This window comes from Eutrema salsugineum, unplaced genomic scaffold (assembly GCF_000478725.1).
Source record: "Eutrema salsugineum unplaced genomic scaffold, Eutsalg1_0 scaffold_1, whole genome shotgun sequence".
NCBI lineage: Eukaryota > Viridiplantae > Streptophyta > Magnoliopsida > Brassicales > Brassicaceae > Eutrema > Eutrema salsugineum.
This window is the reverse complement of record NW_006256909.1, coordinates 21460769-21476493: the sequence shown is the minus strand read 5'-3', so window position 1 is coordinate 21476493 and position 15725 is coordinate 21460769. Positions and strand designations below refer to the sequence as shown.

At 41.0% G+C, this 15725-nt stretch overlaps 2 protein-coding genes and 1 non-coding gene across 3 annotated transcripts; all 3 read right to left on the bottom strand.

Moving 5' to 3' along the window:
• Window positions 1-451: 451 nt before the first annotated feature.
• Window positions 452-2523, bottom strand: LOC112082168 (uncharacterized protein At3g43530-like). The gene is made up of 5 exons (XM_024149268.1): window positions 2068-2523; window positions 1728-1952; window positions 1309-1555; window positions 644-1212; window positions 452-553 (listed from the first exon to the last, which is right to left on the bottom strand). Exons 1-5 carry the CDS (start codon window positions 2521-2523, stop codon window positions 452-454), a joined length of 1599 nt encoding a protein of 532 aa, XP_024005036.1.
• Window positions 2524-3110: 587 nt separating this feature from the next.
• Window positions 3111-6159, bottom strand: LOC18030563 (adenine DNA glycosylase). The gene is made up of 7 exons (XM_024149266.1): window positions 5701-6159; window positions 4812-4871; window positions 4597-4716; window positions 4419-4516; window positions 3810-4339; window positions 3609-3712; window positions 3111-3391 (listed from the first exon to the last, which is right to left on the bottom strand). The coding sequence occupies exons 1-7, from the start codon at window positions 6157-6159 to the stop codon at window positions 3296-3298; spliced, it is 1467 nt and encodes a 488-aa protein (XP_024005034.1). The 3' UTR covers window positions 3111-3295.
• Window positions 6160-15309: 9150 nt separating this feature from the next.
• On the bottom strand, window positions 15310-15416 carry LOC112082613. The gene has a single exon (XR_002897279.1). It is a non-coding gene; the product is annotated as a small nucleolar RNA R71 (small nucleolar RNA).
• Between the last annotated feature and the right edge of the window lie 309 nt (window positions 15417-15725).

Here is a 15725-nt window from a genome sequence, read left to right as displayed (position 1 = left end):
ACTCGCGAATGCGGAAGGTTCTTCCTATATGTGTACCGGGTAGTTAGGGTTTTTCCTGATATGGGAGACTGGTGAATGTGTCTGATATTTTCTGTCTTATGTTTTTTGTTTTTTGTACTTTCTTTTGTTCTGGATTCCGTATGTGTACATTTCGCTATGTTTAGTACTCCCTTATGTTGTGTACAAACATTATTCTACTAATTTTAACTCGAAATGTTTAGGCCTAGTATTCCACATATATAAGTGGTTACACCAAATAATACTAAGATGATTACACCTAATAATACTAGGTTACACCAAAAACTACTAAAATGGCTACACCTTATAATACTAGGTTATACAATTTATATGTGGTTTCACCAATAATACCAAGTTTTCCCAATATTTGGTTTTCAATAATCCAAAATCAATAATAGAAATAAAAGTACATATTTCAAATGTCATAGGAGACTTAACGTCTCTGCTTTGTGTTTGGCCCTAGCTTCGATTGCTCTTGTTTCCGTTTACCTGCACCCACTTCTGCGTTCACACCGTCAGCACCGTCTGGTTCTACCTACACATACCAAGTAATACAACATAGTGTTACCACGAAATATAAAGTATTACCAAAAAACAATGGATATTACTCTTCAAACTTCAATACCTCTTTACTTCTAAGCAGGTAAGGAGATCGGGCTACAAGCTGCTCCACCTCTTTCAGCTCCGCCTCATTCATATCCGGCTCTTTCTGCTCTGGCTCTTTCTGCTCTGGCTCTTTCTGCTCCGGCTCTTTCTGCTCCGCCTCCTTCTGCTCCGCCTCCTTCTGCTCCGTTTCCTTCTGCTCCGCTTCCTTCTGCTCCTCTTCCTTCTGCTCCGGCTCCTTCTGCTTCTTCTTCGGCTTCTGCTTCGGCTGTTTTTTCTTCGACTGTTTCTTCTTCACCAGACTTTCAAGTTTCTCTCCATTTTGATCATGTTCATGGTCTACGTCATTTCGAAAAACTTCTCCTCCCTCATCTCCTGGTCCTTCCCTTTCTCTTCTTGTCTCTTTCACATATTGTTCTACAGAGCAGAGTCTTGTATCAAAGTCATCCATTCGGACACTGATTCGGAGAAACTGAGCGTCCATACTCTTCTGCAAGCTCTGAAGCTGTTCCACAATTCCAAGAGGCGCCTCCTTCTCCGTCCCCACATTATGCTTAGCCGCTACAAGATGGTTTACCCACTCCTTATTATCTCGGGCATCAACATCGATCTAGCATATCTCTTTCCAGATAATCGGCTTCTTTTCCTCAACTAAACACCTCGTCCAATTTTCAGGAACGATATCACCGATATCTTCCTCTTCATTCCTCTCCATGACTCCCAAAAGCATAATTACCTCATCCTCGGATGGTTGCAATATACTCTCGATTACCCTAGTGTTACCCAGGGTTTCATAGAGTTCCGACAAAGGGAAACCTTTTCGTGTGAATGGTTGGAACTTCTTCCTGCACATCCGGGGACAACCCCTCCCTGCTCCTCTAACATCTTCTCTGTATTTGTTCTCCAGACATGAGATGGCCTCAAAGGCTAGCAACTACACATAAACCCAACAAATTACACTTACGCTCATAGTATTACATAGTTACAAATTCTTTATAATGTGACATATCTCCAAGGGAGTAACAAAGCTTGGAAATGACCATGCATCTGTTCCGACGACCCCATTGAAATGCCTTATTGTGTGCTTCTATCTCCTTCATATTTACATCGAATGAATATCTACCCCAAGGAAACCTTTTACAAGCCTCAAGATCATCCACAATCCTCAGGAATAAGGGGTCAACAGATGGTGCTCCCTTACCGGTTTTCGTTTTCCCACTAATTATAGAGGATAAGAAGTAGACGACACACATCTTCAACCAATCAGGATTAACTAGTCCTCGCATCGACTCTAGCTTTTTCTCAACAGCAGCAAGGGAGGGGATGGTTTCCTGGAAATATCTATTCTTAAACGAAGAACTGTCTATGCTCTCATTCCTCTGGGTACGGGAGACAGTTTAATCCACACAAAATGGCATGCTCTCTAAGAGAATAGCGAATTGGTACGCCATTCACTACAAACCAAGCTTCCCTCTTCTTATTTGTGTTTGCTGTCCGAAGAAGAAGCAACCACATTCCCATCATCTTGTGTGTTGTGTCCTCATGCATGGTCTTATGCATATGCCAAAAGTGCTTGAACTGTGGGTGTTCTGTAAACCATAACAGCTCATGTGGTTCAAGGTCTAGGGACTCCAATTTAGCAACATCTTTGTGGATATAACATCTTGTTCCCAGCTTTATTGCATTATGATACTGACTGGGCTCGAAGAACATTCTCACGGGTGGCAATGGCTGATTCTCTTCCTCCTCAGCCTCAGCCCCAGTTCCCCTCCACAACACTATCTGATTATTACCCGTCTCTGATTCGGCAACTCCTTCAACCATTTTCTCCTGTGACGATTCGGAATCTGAGTAAAGTTCTGGTCTAGCATATCTAAACACTCTTTCCTTGCCTAAATCCATGACTCCTATTTTGTAATTGCCAACCGAATAGAGAACATATAAATCGAATTTTGGATTCTATACAAAACCGACTTGAAATCTACAAAGTAATCTATATAGAAATTAGAAATCAGAGGACGAAGACGAACGAACCGGATATAGCGAGGCGTTGATTTAAGTCAGGCAGCAGCAAATCACTCGTAATTGTCCCAGAGAATACTAGGCGAAGACGACGACGAAAGGACGATTTCAAAATTTGAATTTTTTTTTCTCAGACTTACCACAATTTTGTCTCCAATTTTTGACCCTAAACCCGATTTCTTCGGATTCAACCCGATATGACAGATTAGGTGTGGATCTTCAGAGTACGCGAGAGTATCTCTCTATTTGCCAAAAAACTCTTGATTTTATCAGGGTAAAACCTGAACACTCTCACCGCATCAAACAGTAACAATGTAAACAAGACTAAATATGTCTTTCTTACTTGTAGAGCGTAATGGCGTAGAAATAAACAGACAAGGTGCCATTGGGTAGTATATAAACACAACATAATAACTAATTGTAGTACCGGTATTTTTACTTTCAGAAGTTGCTATTATAGACGGGGCATAAAAATATTGTTTACCAAATCAATCCCTCGAGGGAGTCCAGTCACTCAGTAGAAACTAATTGTTCAATTTCACAACAAGATCACTAGTGTTCTGGTCAAAACTTAACAAGACTTTGATATCTAAACTATAGGCAACAAATACAGCAGCTGCACAACATGTAGATATGGGTGACAAGAAGGTTATCATGGGATTCTTCGTTTCCTCGAAGTGGCTGTTCTATTTGACGAGACCGGAGCAACAGATAAGCCTTGCTTGTGTGCTTCAACCATTGAATATACCTGCACTCCATCAACAGTTACTTACTTTTAACCATGGAGTTCACAAATTAAACAATCATAAATCACCTTAAGAACAGATGACGAAACTCACTGCCCTACTCAAATCAAAACCTACGAACTTATTGTCTATTTCAGAACTTGTTCCTACGAAACAATCACCTATAGTTTCACATCCAAGCATCAACCTTATATATCATCTGAAAAAGAAAAGGAGTACCTTCCTCACAGCCGATGTCAGTCCCATTGTAGAAAGTACATCACTGTTCACACACTTCCACGTCAGAGTATCATTCGCTTGATTTTTGAACAGATCTTTTCCACCTTGTATGACACAGAGAAGAGTACTTATTGTCTATAAATACGTCCATGTCTACGGGAAAGATAGATCGAGAAAGAAAGAGATAGATAGGGTTCAAACCTGTAAGTTGTACGACTAATAGCTCCACATAAATTTTTCGACGTATGTGTGTGAAGATGTGGACGAATTCTCCAAGTTCTTTTCTTGAAACTATAGCGCAAGTTTCCTTCGGTTTTACATGGAATGCTTCCTTAAGGTAGAGGTTGATTGCATTCCTCCTTGCGGCCAAATCAGCTTCCTCATCCAATATAATAGATGGGAACTCCCAAAGACCAGCAAGCAGACCCTCTTCTGGTCTCTTTACAAGAACAAATCTCCCTTCTGACTGGTTCCTCTCCTGATTCAGTATTTCCAATACACATACGCAACAAAAGTCGCGCCTTGGCTTGGACTTGAGCACTTTTGTAGGATAATCTGTAACGGGAATGGTTCTGTTTTCCTGGAAAAGCGAATATGCACGGCATTGACTGGAAACAGGACAAGAGGAACAACTTGGCTTTGATACGGTGCATAGAGTCGCACCAAGCTCCATTAGAGACTGGTTGAAATCTCCGGGACGCGAAGGATCCACAAGCTGTGCAGCTAGTTTCCTATATAAAAGAAAATAGATTATAAGTTTACCCACTCTCTTGTTATTGTCTCAAGAGCAAATGCAAAAGTATTGTTCACCAGAAATTCTTGATGGTAATCCGGTCTTTTGGATTAGCTGAGATGGCCTTTAGTCTGGCAAGCACTCTTATCACGTTTCCATCGACAACAGGTACCGCCTAGAACAGAATAAGTGTCAAAAGAAGTAAAGATTACATAAATGTATTAAGTATATGATTAAAAGATATAACTGACTCACCTCATTGAAAGCAATTGAGGCAATTGCTCCGGCTGTATACTCTCCTATTCCTTTAACTTTCATCAAGGTAGAAGCTTGATTAGGAAAACCCTCCTTCCCTGCAACAACCATCTTCGCACCCTGCGAGAATCAAGACAAGAAAGAGAGAATTACTACGTTTCTTAATGAAAGTATCAACTAGTGTCGAACACCGGATAGCAGAAGTGTATATTCACCTCTAAAAGAAAACGTGCTCGCCGATAGTAGCCCAAACCTGCCCACATTTCGTTTACCTCCTGCAGCGCGAAGAACTCAATTCGTTTAGTAGTGATAATCAAAAGAATTCTTATGGCCCTGAAAGAAAACAAATCCAAATGGTGTGGCATTTGAAAAATAGAGATAGATAGAGTACTCTCTTCCCTTCTAAAGATAGGAAAATCCATACCAAAACCAAAAAGATTAACCCTTTACTTCTCTGTTAATCAAAATAAGGCTTTAATTGGCGCATACGTTCGAGTCTATCCCAGTTTGCCACTTAGCAAGACGGAAAACACAGACAATCTTTACAAAGGAGCCCATTTGCCAAAACAATAACAACCACACAACCCAAGAAAAAAAAAAATTCTTTCTTCATCTACTTATGAAAAGAAAATGCAGAGCAAAACCACTTCCGGTTAGCACATCACAAAGAATTCTCCAAGAAACACATAAGGATTCAAATGGTAGATTTGTAGAGTTTAACCCCGATTTCCCACATAGCAAGACTGAAAACACAAAGGAGCCCATTTGCCAAGAAAAAAGACAACCACATAACCCAAGACAAGAAAGCTCTTTCTTCATCTACTAATGATAAGAAAATGCAGAGCAAAACCAAAAAGATTAAGCCTTTCTTCCGATTAGCACATCACACAGAATTCTCTAACAAACACATATGGATTCAAATGGCTCATTTGTAGAGTTAGTTCCCGACTTCTGTCATAATCTAATTGGAAAACAGAGACACTCATTAATAAAGGAGCCCACTAGCGAGGAGAACAGTGACAAGGAAGCAACCAAATAAGACAAGAAGGGAAAGCTCTTTCTTCATCTAATTGATTTTCCGAAAACGAAATTAGAAAGAATCACCTCAAGGGAAGCTTGAGCAAGGTCGTTAATGGTTGGCCATCTATTCATCCAGCGTTTGTAATACTCCATTACAGTTTGAACCCTAGTTTGCTGCAGCATAATCTCCGATACCCAAACCTCATAAGCTCTTCTCTCCTTTTCACTTTCACTCCTTGTCTTCCTCCATGGAAGATCTCGGTGATTATCATCGTACCAGTCGAGTAAAGACATTCTGATTTTCTGGGTTTCCTTTTCGCTAAAGAGATCCTCCATATCTCCTCCAAGGGGTTCTTCTTCCTTTTTCGGCCGACACTTTCTCATGAGATTCTGGCGAGGAACAGAAGAATGCGACATCGGTTTGCTCTCGAAGCCCGAAGCTTTGCAATGGAAACTCAGAATGGTCTTTGGATTTTGTCTCTTTGAAGCGACCGTTGATCTTTCAAATGTAGGGTTTATTAGACGCACGCGAAGAAAAGCCATTCCACATTAGGTGGAATCGAAGAGATTATATTGACGCTTTCGTTTGATATGAGACGAAATGAAAACTTTTGACAATTAAGGGGGGTCACTATGCAAAACAACCAAACTCTTGGGGTGAAATGCAGTTTATAGCCCGACAAAAATACTATTCACATTTTTTGTATTTTACATCATTCAAACACTTCAAATTTTTTTCGAAAGTTCTGTTTAGAAACATTTTTTTTATTTTGTTGTAATATAACTAAAAATACATTTTATTTTATATTTAAATTTAAATATGAAATATTTTAAAATTTCTTAAATATTCATTTTTTTGTCGACTTCCTTAAATATATATACCGTTATTTTTGGTTATTTGAATTTCCTAAAATATAGATTAGATTTCTTTAAAAATTATCAGTTATTATAATATTTTAAAAATTAATAAGAAACTAGAAATTAATTTAAATTTAATTTAAATATATAAATTTAAATAATACTTTCATATATTTAATAAATTAGAAATTAATTTAAATTTAGATTTATATTTAATTTATATTTAATTCGCTTTAAACTGCAATGGTGATCCTTGTAAATAATGGCATTGCAAATGCCGTCTTGACTATATTTGACCAGTTTAAACTGCAATGGTGATCCTTGTAAATAATGGATGAGGTCTTCAATTTTTTGCTTTTTTGAGGGAGTTCTTCCTCATATTCTGTTTCTTTTTTGTTTAGGTAGTCAGGCTCGGACTCCGAATACGGTTCTTCTTGGGTCAAAACCCAATGAAAAGGATGGTGATACGGATAATAGCAAACCTATCTAAATAAATAAGTTTTAGAGTTAGTGATCCATAATAATAAAAAACCAGTTATTGGAAGGGTTAATATATACCGCTTTCGTGTTTTCCCCAGGACATTGGCGGAATTACTGTGGCTGTTGGTCTGATAAAGTCCGGCGTTCTAACATCAACCAAAAACAATATGAAAACTTAGATTCTATATCTTTAACAGTAAAGTGTAAAGATACAAATGGACCTCTAAATAATTATGAGGCACCTAGTTTAAAAGGTAAACTAATGCTAACATATGAAAACGAAAACACAGTTGAACGAAATCAGCCCTTTGTGTTACCAACATTGATGAGGACATCAAGTCATCATCAGACAAGAAGCACGGAATAAACAAACAAAGAGAGGAAAACATGGAGCCAAGACGAGCCAAAGAGACATGCAAGCTCTGTTCAGCTCAAATGAAGACCAAAACCGAACGTTCCAGCTCAACAAACATTTGGGATATTTACTCATTGCATCTAGAGCATACCACGAAGAAGAATCATCCCAAAAGCTTTCCACATGAAGAATATATCGAAGAACAAACAGACAGATCTTCAAAGAATCCGATGGAGACATACGACCACTTATTGAATCCCTCCAAACCAGACCAGAAGGATTTAATACATGAAACCACTTTCTATGCAATCCAGATCCAGATCATCGCATTTTCATATTTGGCCGAGATTCACTCATTTAGAGCCTAACGACTTGTTTTTGATTAGTTTTGATTTGTTTCTTTGTCTTTAGCATTTTAGAACGTGTAAGAGCATTATATAAGCTCCTCTTAGTTGTAAGATCAGGATTCTGGAGGTTGTGTGACACATCAAGACGAGATGTGTAACACAACAGGAAGACGCGGCAAAGAGGAAGAACACTAATAACCATGTGGCAGCAACTGAGTGGAGTTGAAGAAAAAAAGATTACGTGAGGAGCAAACCAAATCACAAGAAAGAAGATACGGAGGATCGTTGAAGATCTCAACAAAAGGAAAGAGTATATTCGCCAACTCAGGAGAGGAAGGGGATATATATATATGTGAAGGAAACCTAGAGAGAGGTTGGCCGTTCACAGATTGTATTGAGAGCTTACAAGAAACTAAGAGAGAAAGATTAGAGTTCTTGGTGAGCGAACTAGGCTAGTGTGACACAACTGTTGTTGTGTGGGACTTGGGTAGATTAGGAATTGGTCAGTGTCGAATTGCAGTGTGCAAGGTCGTGTAATTCTGATTAGACAAGTCTTAAAGAGATTGTCTAAGTGATTTCTAATAAAAGAGCAAAAGGCTTTTGCATTCCCAAGTGTGTGTTACATACGTCTCTGTTTCACTGGTTTTACATTTGGTATCAGAGCGGGATCACCTTCTAGATACCTATATCTATATACATGTGAAGATCCTGAGGAAGAAATGGAGACTACGAAGTTTATTGCAGTTCACAAACCACTCCGTCTGGATGTTGGAAACTTCGGACACTGGAAAGCACGTATAAGACATGTCATCTGAAGTATAGATGAGGACGCTTGGACTGCAGTTGAAACAGGATGGTCATACCCTACAGTGGTATCAGAAGACAAGGATGGAAAGAAGATTCAGATAGCCAAGCCGAAGAATACCTGGACTGAGGTCGACAAAAACTTGTCGAAGTTCAACTCTAAGGCTATCTCGGCAATCTTCGATGCGGTCGATCTGGATGAATTCAGTATCATTCAGGGATGTGAATCAACTAAAGAGGCGTGGGACACTCTGGTGAATCATTTTGAAGGAGATACGAGTGTGAGAAGAACTCGGATTGATCATCTTGCGTCACAGTTTGAAAATCTCAGAATGGAGAAAAACGAAACTGTTGGGAGCTTTACTACGAAACTGAGTACTCTTGCCAATGAAGCTGCTGTTCTTGGAAAGAAATACAAAGACACGAAACTGGTTACAAAATTGTTGAGGTGTCTTCCACCAAAGTTCGCTGCTCACAAAGCTGTTGTTAAGTACTCAATGGACACTGATGACATGAAGTTTGATACCTTGGTGGGTATGCTTAAGGCTGAAGAACTAGAAGCAAATGCGGATGAAACAGCCAAGCAAAAAGACATTGCATTTGCGGCTGCAACTGAAAATAAAAGAGTCAATCAAGTTGAGGAGAATCTGAGTCTTCTAGCCAGGAACTTCAACAAAATGCTGAGAAGGGTTGAGAAGGGTCAAAATAAGAACACTAGAGGCCAACGAAATGACTTTGATAGGAATACCTCTCGAAGTACTCGCACCGATGGAGCTCGTTCTGGAAAGAAGAAGGATCTGCAATGTCATGAATATGAGGGATATGGACACTTCAGGAATGAGTGTCCACTGGCTAAGCAGAAGGAGCTGAAATGCATAGAGTGCAAGGGGTTTGGGCACACGCGAAACGAGTGTCCAACCGTTCTGAGGTCTCGAGATAAATCCTTAGTTGCCTTGGGTGAATCAGAGTCTGGAAGTGATGAAGATGATGAGGAAGAAGACTTGATGCTGAATTTTGTCGCCTTTGTGGCTGAGGGAGAAGAACAGGCTGAAAAGGAACCTGAGGAAGTTGCTGGATCTGACAGTGAAGATGAGGATGGTGACTTTGATGCAAAAGCTGAATACAGGAAACTCTATGAAAACTGGGTTAAACTGAGTCAAGAAAATCTCCAGTTGGTTAAAGATAAAGCCTTAATGAAGGCTCAAATTAACATCTTGGAGATGGAAAAAGATCCAGTCGAAGAAGTCCTTGAAAAACTGGAGGATCTCAAAGATGAGAAACTTAATTCTGATGCTCTTGAAGTTGAGAGGAAGAGGAATATCGAACTTGAAGGTAAACTCGAGAACTTGAGAGAAGTGTGCAAACTGGAGAAGGACAAGTGCATAACTCTTCAAGCTCAACTGACCGAAAACCACAAGAAGATCAGGATGCTTAATACAGGTGCTGAGAATCTGGATCAAATTCTTTCAATGGGACTGCCTCCTAAGAAGAACTGGGGTCTTGGATATACTGGAGATTTTGGCACAAGTTCCACTACATTGGGGAATATGTCAAACTTTGTGTATGGAAGCACATCAAGGAGTGAGTTTGCCAAACCACCAGCTGATATACCACTGAAAGTCCCGCATCGTGTCAATGGTAATCCATCGACAGTTCTGAACCAGCACCCTCAAACTCAGACTGCTGTTGTTGATGCTAAAAGTAAGGGTTTGCAACGAACCAAAAGACCCTCAAAACCCTGTTGCTTCTTCTGTAACAGGCCAGGCCACAAGAAAGTTAGGTGCTACAGATTCCGAAACAAAATCAGAAGTGCATGGAAAAGGGCTCTATGTTTCGTTGAACCTAAACACTTTGGTAAAGTTTGGATTGCAAAGAAAGATCTGTATCACACAACACAATCTGAAGAGGAAATAGAGGAAGTTGTGTGCAACTTAGCCCGGATTCACTTTGAGGAGCCAGAAACGGTAGCCAATGTTGCATATACCTCATCCAAGGGACAAGTAGGAGACGCTTGGTATTTTGATAGTGGATGTTCAAGATACATGACAGGGAACCAAAGCTGGTTTGACTCATTGAATGCTGTGAAAGGTGGTAAGGTCACATTCGGTGATGGTGGACAAGGAAAGATTCTGGGTGTTGGAAATCTAGAAAGAGATGATCAACCTCAACTCATGAATGTCTTCTATGTTCAAGGACTCAAGGCGAATCTGATCAGTGTGAGTCAGTTATGTGATGAAGGACTTAAAGTCATTTTTACTCAGGTGGACTGCCAGGCAGTAGACATGAATGGTAACATTGTGCTGATGGGAATAAGGTCTGGAAATAACTGCTATCTGTGGAGTCACTCAGATAAATGCTTGACAGCAAAGGAATCTCAGATTGAACTGTGGCACAAGAGAATGGGACATATGAATGTTCACGGGCTGAGTCGATTGGTAAAGGCTGAAGCTGTAAGAGGTATCCCTGATCTTGAAACTCCAGGTAGCACCGTATGTGAGGCCTGCAGTAAAGGGAAACAAATCAAAGTGCAACATAAAGCTGTCGCAGAAATCAGATCAAACAGAGTTCTAGAGCTCATTCACATGGATTTGATGGGTCCTGTTCAAACTGAGAGTATTGGAGGCAGAAGATATATCTTCGTGTTGGTAGATGACTTTTCTCGGTATACGTGGGTGCGGTTTCTTTGTGAGAAATCAGAAGCGGCTGAGAGCTTTAAGATCCTCGCTCTGCAGTTAAAGACCGAGAAAGGAAATATTGTTCAGATCAGGAGTGATCATGGTGGTGAATTCCAGAATGAAGTGTTTGAAAAGTTCTGTAACAGTCAAGGAATCAGGCACCAGTACTCTGCACCCAGAACACCACAACAGAATGGAGTGGTTGAAAGGAAGAATAGAACTCTACAAGAGATGGCTAGAACTATGATGCACGGGAATAATGTAGCTACAAGATTTTGGGCTGAAGCAATTAACACTGCGTGCTACATCATCAACCGTGTGTATGTCAAGCCAGGTACCAAGACAACACCATATGAAGTTTGGAATGGTCGCACACCTAATGTGAGCTATTTCCATGTGTTCGGGTGTGTGTGCTACATTCTAAATGATAAAGACAATCTTGGTAAGTTTGATTCCAGGAGTGATGTCGGCATGTTCCTTGGATACTCAACCAACAGCAGAGCCTACAGAGTTTTCAACCAACGTACCAAACTTATTGGAGATGCAATCAATGTGGTGTTTGACGATAAGAGTAGCTACTCAGCTGAGAAAATCATTTCCACATCTATGTGTGACACAATGATCCATGATGACGTTCAGTTGACAAAGGAGACACATGATGAGGACACTTCGGTTAAAGAAGATGTGGAAGACACACGCCCACACGTGCATAAGAATCACTCACTGGACGATGTGATTGGGAATGTGTATGATGGACGTGTCACACGGGGAAAGAAAATTGACTTCAAGGAGCTGGCAAAATTTGCATGTGATATGTTCATAATTTGCATCATTTAGGTTGCATAAATCATTCCAAATCATGTTTTATTTCATGCATTTTAGGTCCTTAGGGTTTGTTTTAGAACTTAGGAGATGCATTAGGTTCCAATGAGTCTTTGCATGTTTTGAGTGTCTATCAGGTGAATATGGAGCTGAAAAGATGAATCCAGGAGGTGGAATGGTGAGCAAAGCTTGAAAAAGTGGAAAAATTGGGTCTTGGGAGATTATCGGCCATTCTCGCTGGCCAGGAAGGTTTTACCGGCCATTTTCATGTACCGCGGGAAGCTTTACCGGCCATTTTCATGTACCGCGAATGAAGTGTATCGGCCAAAATCTCCGGGTGTGAACGTGTCTCAGAAATCGCCTGTCCGGGGAGCCTTCCGGTCCGATTCGGATGGCGGGTGATTCATAGAAGTTGGAGAAGACTTGATCAGGGTTTCATAGCAAGTGGAATCGTGGAATTCGGACGCGTGAGCAGAGAGTTAAGCTCGTCGGAAGGAACCCCTGTCTCGCAGCTGTTCCGGACCGAGCAGATCAGTTCTGAAGGATGCGCAGGACGGTGCACTTCCATGCCGATTCAGTTTCCGAGGCCTTCATGAGAATCAGAGATATTTGAGTCCTCTTTCCAGAACATCCGAGATCAGTCAATTCGGAGCTTTGAGCAGAAAGATACGGTCTCCGGAATGGACACATGTTTAGACGCCTCTCTCTGGTCGTGTAAATTCACTGCAAAGATGTGCCCTCCAGGAAGCCTTAAACTTCCCAAGAATCGAAACGTCCTTGACCAAAGTTGGAGATAAATGAGTCCTCTGTCTTCTGCAACCGGAATCACTCAATTCGGACAAATCTCCAGGAAGTTACACTCTCTAGAATGCGAGATGGTCCAGACAGCCCAAAGCGACCAAGTTAAGCATGCCGCGATAGAATGCCATGGTCCACACTTGGCCGTGGCAACTTTTGTGCACCCTCGGCCAATGACACGATCTTCATGCCACGGTCTACACCTGATCGTGGCAAGCATACACTTGGCTGAGAAGAATCTTGCAACCATTCGGCGATTGACACGGCCTAAATGCCACGGTCTGAGGCTTGACCGTGGCAACTTCTTGCAACCTTCGGCGATTGGCACGAGCTGAATGCCACGGTCTGGGACTTGACCGTGGCAAATGAACAAGTGGCTGGAGACAACTTCTACACAGTTTCGGCTTTTGACACGATTTCAATGCCACGGTCTGAGACTAGACCGTGGCAAACATATACTTGGCTGGGAAGGACTTCACATGCATGCGGGTTTTGGCACGGTCTGAATGCCACGGTCTGGAGGCTTGACCGTGGCAACCTTTACACATCTTCGGCGTTTGACACGGTAGCTTGCCACGAGTTCCAGATGAAGCTTGATCAGACCGTGGCATCAAAATGAACCAAGAACACAAATGAAGTCTTTGACACGGTCAGGAATGCCACGGTCACACCAAGGACACACCAGACCGTGGCAAACCCTTCTTTGCCCATCAAGGCCGGGTCAGTACCCGGTTTGTTCCGGGTTGACCCGGTTCGCCCAAGCCTCCTTTATAAGGTTTTTAGACCTAATTTGTAGAGAACACTTAATCTACTTTTAGTCTTCTTTCCCCTTTTGTGAAAACCTACTGAATACACTTTGTTTTAGAGAGTTTAAAATCGATTTGCAGTTTCTTTCCTTCTTGTTCATCATTTCTTATCATCAAAATCAACTTCTAATCATGATTAACAACACATCTTGCAAAGGATCTAGTGTGTTGATCATGATTAGTGAGTAGTTACCTTAATGAGGTTCTAGATGTGTAGGTTAGGGTGCTAAAGTGTTAGATTAGGAGTGCTTAGGGCTAGATTCATTGATTCATTTCTCTAAACAACTGTTCTCTATGCTAGATCCTTGATAATCACTTGAGATCTAGATTCTGGGAATTTCATGCACCAAAAGTGTTTGATGAAATTCCTGAAAGAGTTGTGTTAGAGGTTTAAGCAATTTTTCATCATGGGAATGATTTGTTAAATGCTTGAATGATCATTGAGAACTGTTTATTAATGCATATTGATTCATATTTCACAAATGGGAATTTGGTTTGAAAATGGATTAGTATAGGGGTTAATACCTTCTTGAGAGGATTAACCTAGATTAGAGTTCTTAATCATTTGAATCATGTCTCATCATTGTCATTAGCATTTCTAGTTTAACACCAAAGCACTCTAACCAACTATCATGTCTAGAATCTCATGCCTCCATCATATCATATTCATATCATTTGGCATTGTCATTAGTCTTTAATCCTGTTTATGTTTATAGTTGTCTCTAGATTAATCAAAACCACTCTTGTTTGCTTGAATTAAGAACTTGATCATATAGCTTAGTGTCTAACACCACATCTGGATTGATAAACCTCTTTGTGCTACATTGACAAGGGGATTGATAGCCCTGAGACCCTAAAAAAGTCTTGTCTATCAATTGGCGCCGTTGCCAAATTGTGGTTTGATTAGCATTAAGCTCTGATCTGTTCTTGAGATCAAGTGCTTACTTTCTTGTTTTTACTGATTCCTTTCAAGTTCTGTTTGTGATTTCAGGTGTATGAACACCAGGTCTAGATCAAGAAGCTGTGGTCCTCCTTTTCCTCTAAACGACAACATCAACCTTTTGGTACCAAGGAGGAGAAGAGACAGACGTGGTAGACAAATTGATCAGACTGAGATGGCAGAACAAGGAGATCACGTGGTAGATATAGAACAACCGGTTCAAGAGCAACAGGCTCAGGGTAATAGAGCTGGTAATGGAGTTGGTCAAGGGCTTCATCAGGGTAATGTTCATCAGGAACAGGTGCACCATCAACAAGCTTATGTCCACCAAGGACAAGCTCAAGCTCATCAACAAAGGCATCAGGCCAATGTTCAGCAACGACACCAGGTGCACCACCAACCCCACCCTTTCCAACCACAGCAAAGCAGATATGAGCAACCCCAAGTCTATGTTGGAGAGAATGACAGGGCCAATGCTCATCAGTATGGAGCTGGTATTCAGGCACCACCTGTGCAAAACAACAACTTTGAAGTGAAAGCATCATTGCTGAATATGGTCCAGAACTCAAAGTTCCATGGGTTAGCAATGGAAGATCCCTTGGAACACTTGGACCAGTTTGATAAGGTGTGTAATCTGACCAAGATTAATGGAGTTTCAGAAGACAGCTTTAAGCTAAGACTATTTCCATTCAGTCTTGGTGATAAAGCTCATCAATGGGAGAAGAATCTTCCAAGAGGCTCCATTCAAACCTGGGAGCAATGCAAGCAAGCCTTCTTATCTAAGTTCTTCTCAACCTCAAGAACTGCAAAACTGAGGAACCAAATCTCTAGCTTCACTCAGCACAGCAATGAAAGTTTTGGTGAAGCATATGAGAGATTCAGGAGCTACACCAACCAATGCCCACACCATGGGTTTAGTGAGGCCTCTCTTCTCAGCACACTTTATAGGGGAGCTCTTCCCAAGATTAGAAACCAGCTGGATACTGCTTCCAATGGGAACTTTCTGGAAAAAGAAATTCATGCGGCTTTAGAGCTAGTGGAGAACTTAGCATTGAGCAATGATACCTATGGTGAAGACTATGACAGGTCAAATAGGAATGAAGACTCAAGCTCAGAACAGAGGCTCACCAGAGAAGTAAAGGAGTTGAGAAGTGAATTAGACAAGTTGAAGCTGGTAACTCACAAGCCAATGCATTTTGTTGGAGAGTATGAGGAACCATCTCA

What these genes read in the sequence shown, in the direction of transcription:
- LOC112082168 (XM_024149268.1), bottom strand. Translation starts at nt 2,523, where the DNA reads ATGGATTTAGGCAAGGAAAGAGTGTTTAGATATGCTAGACCAGAACTT. An exon ending in CTTGGTTTGTAGTGAATGGC is followed by an intron (nt 1,953 to 2,067) that starts GTACCAATTCGC and finishes AGATATTTCCAG; the next exon opens with GAAACCATCCCCTCCCTTGC. An exon ending in ACCTGCTTAGAAGTAAAGAG is followed by an intron (nt 554 to 643) that starts GTATTGAAGTTT and finishes TGGTATGTGTAG; the next exon opens with GTAGAACCAGACGGTGCTGA.
- LOC18030563 (XM_024149266.1), bottom strand. Translation starts at nt 6,159, where the DNA reads ATGGCTTTTCTTCGCGTGCGTCTAATAAACCCTACATTTGAAAGATCA. An exon ending in TTGCTCAAGCTTCCCTTGAG is followed by an intron (nt 4,872 to 5,700) that starts GTGATTCTTTCT and finishes TTCGCGCTGCAG; the next exon opens with GAGGTAAACGAAATGTGGGC. An exon ending in GAGCACGTTTTCTTTTAGAG is followed by an intron (nt 4,717 to 4,811) that starts GTGAATATACAC and finishes TGATTCTCGCAG; the next exon opens with GGTGCGAAGATGGTTGTTGC.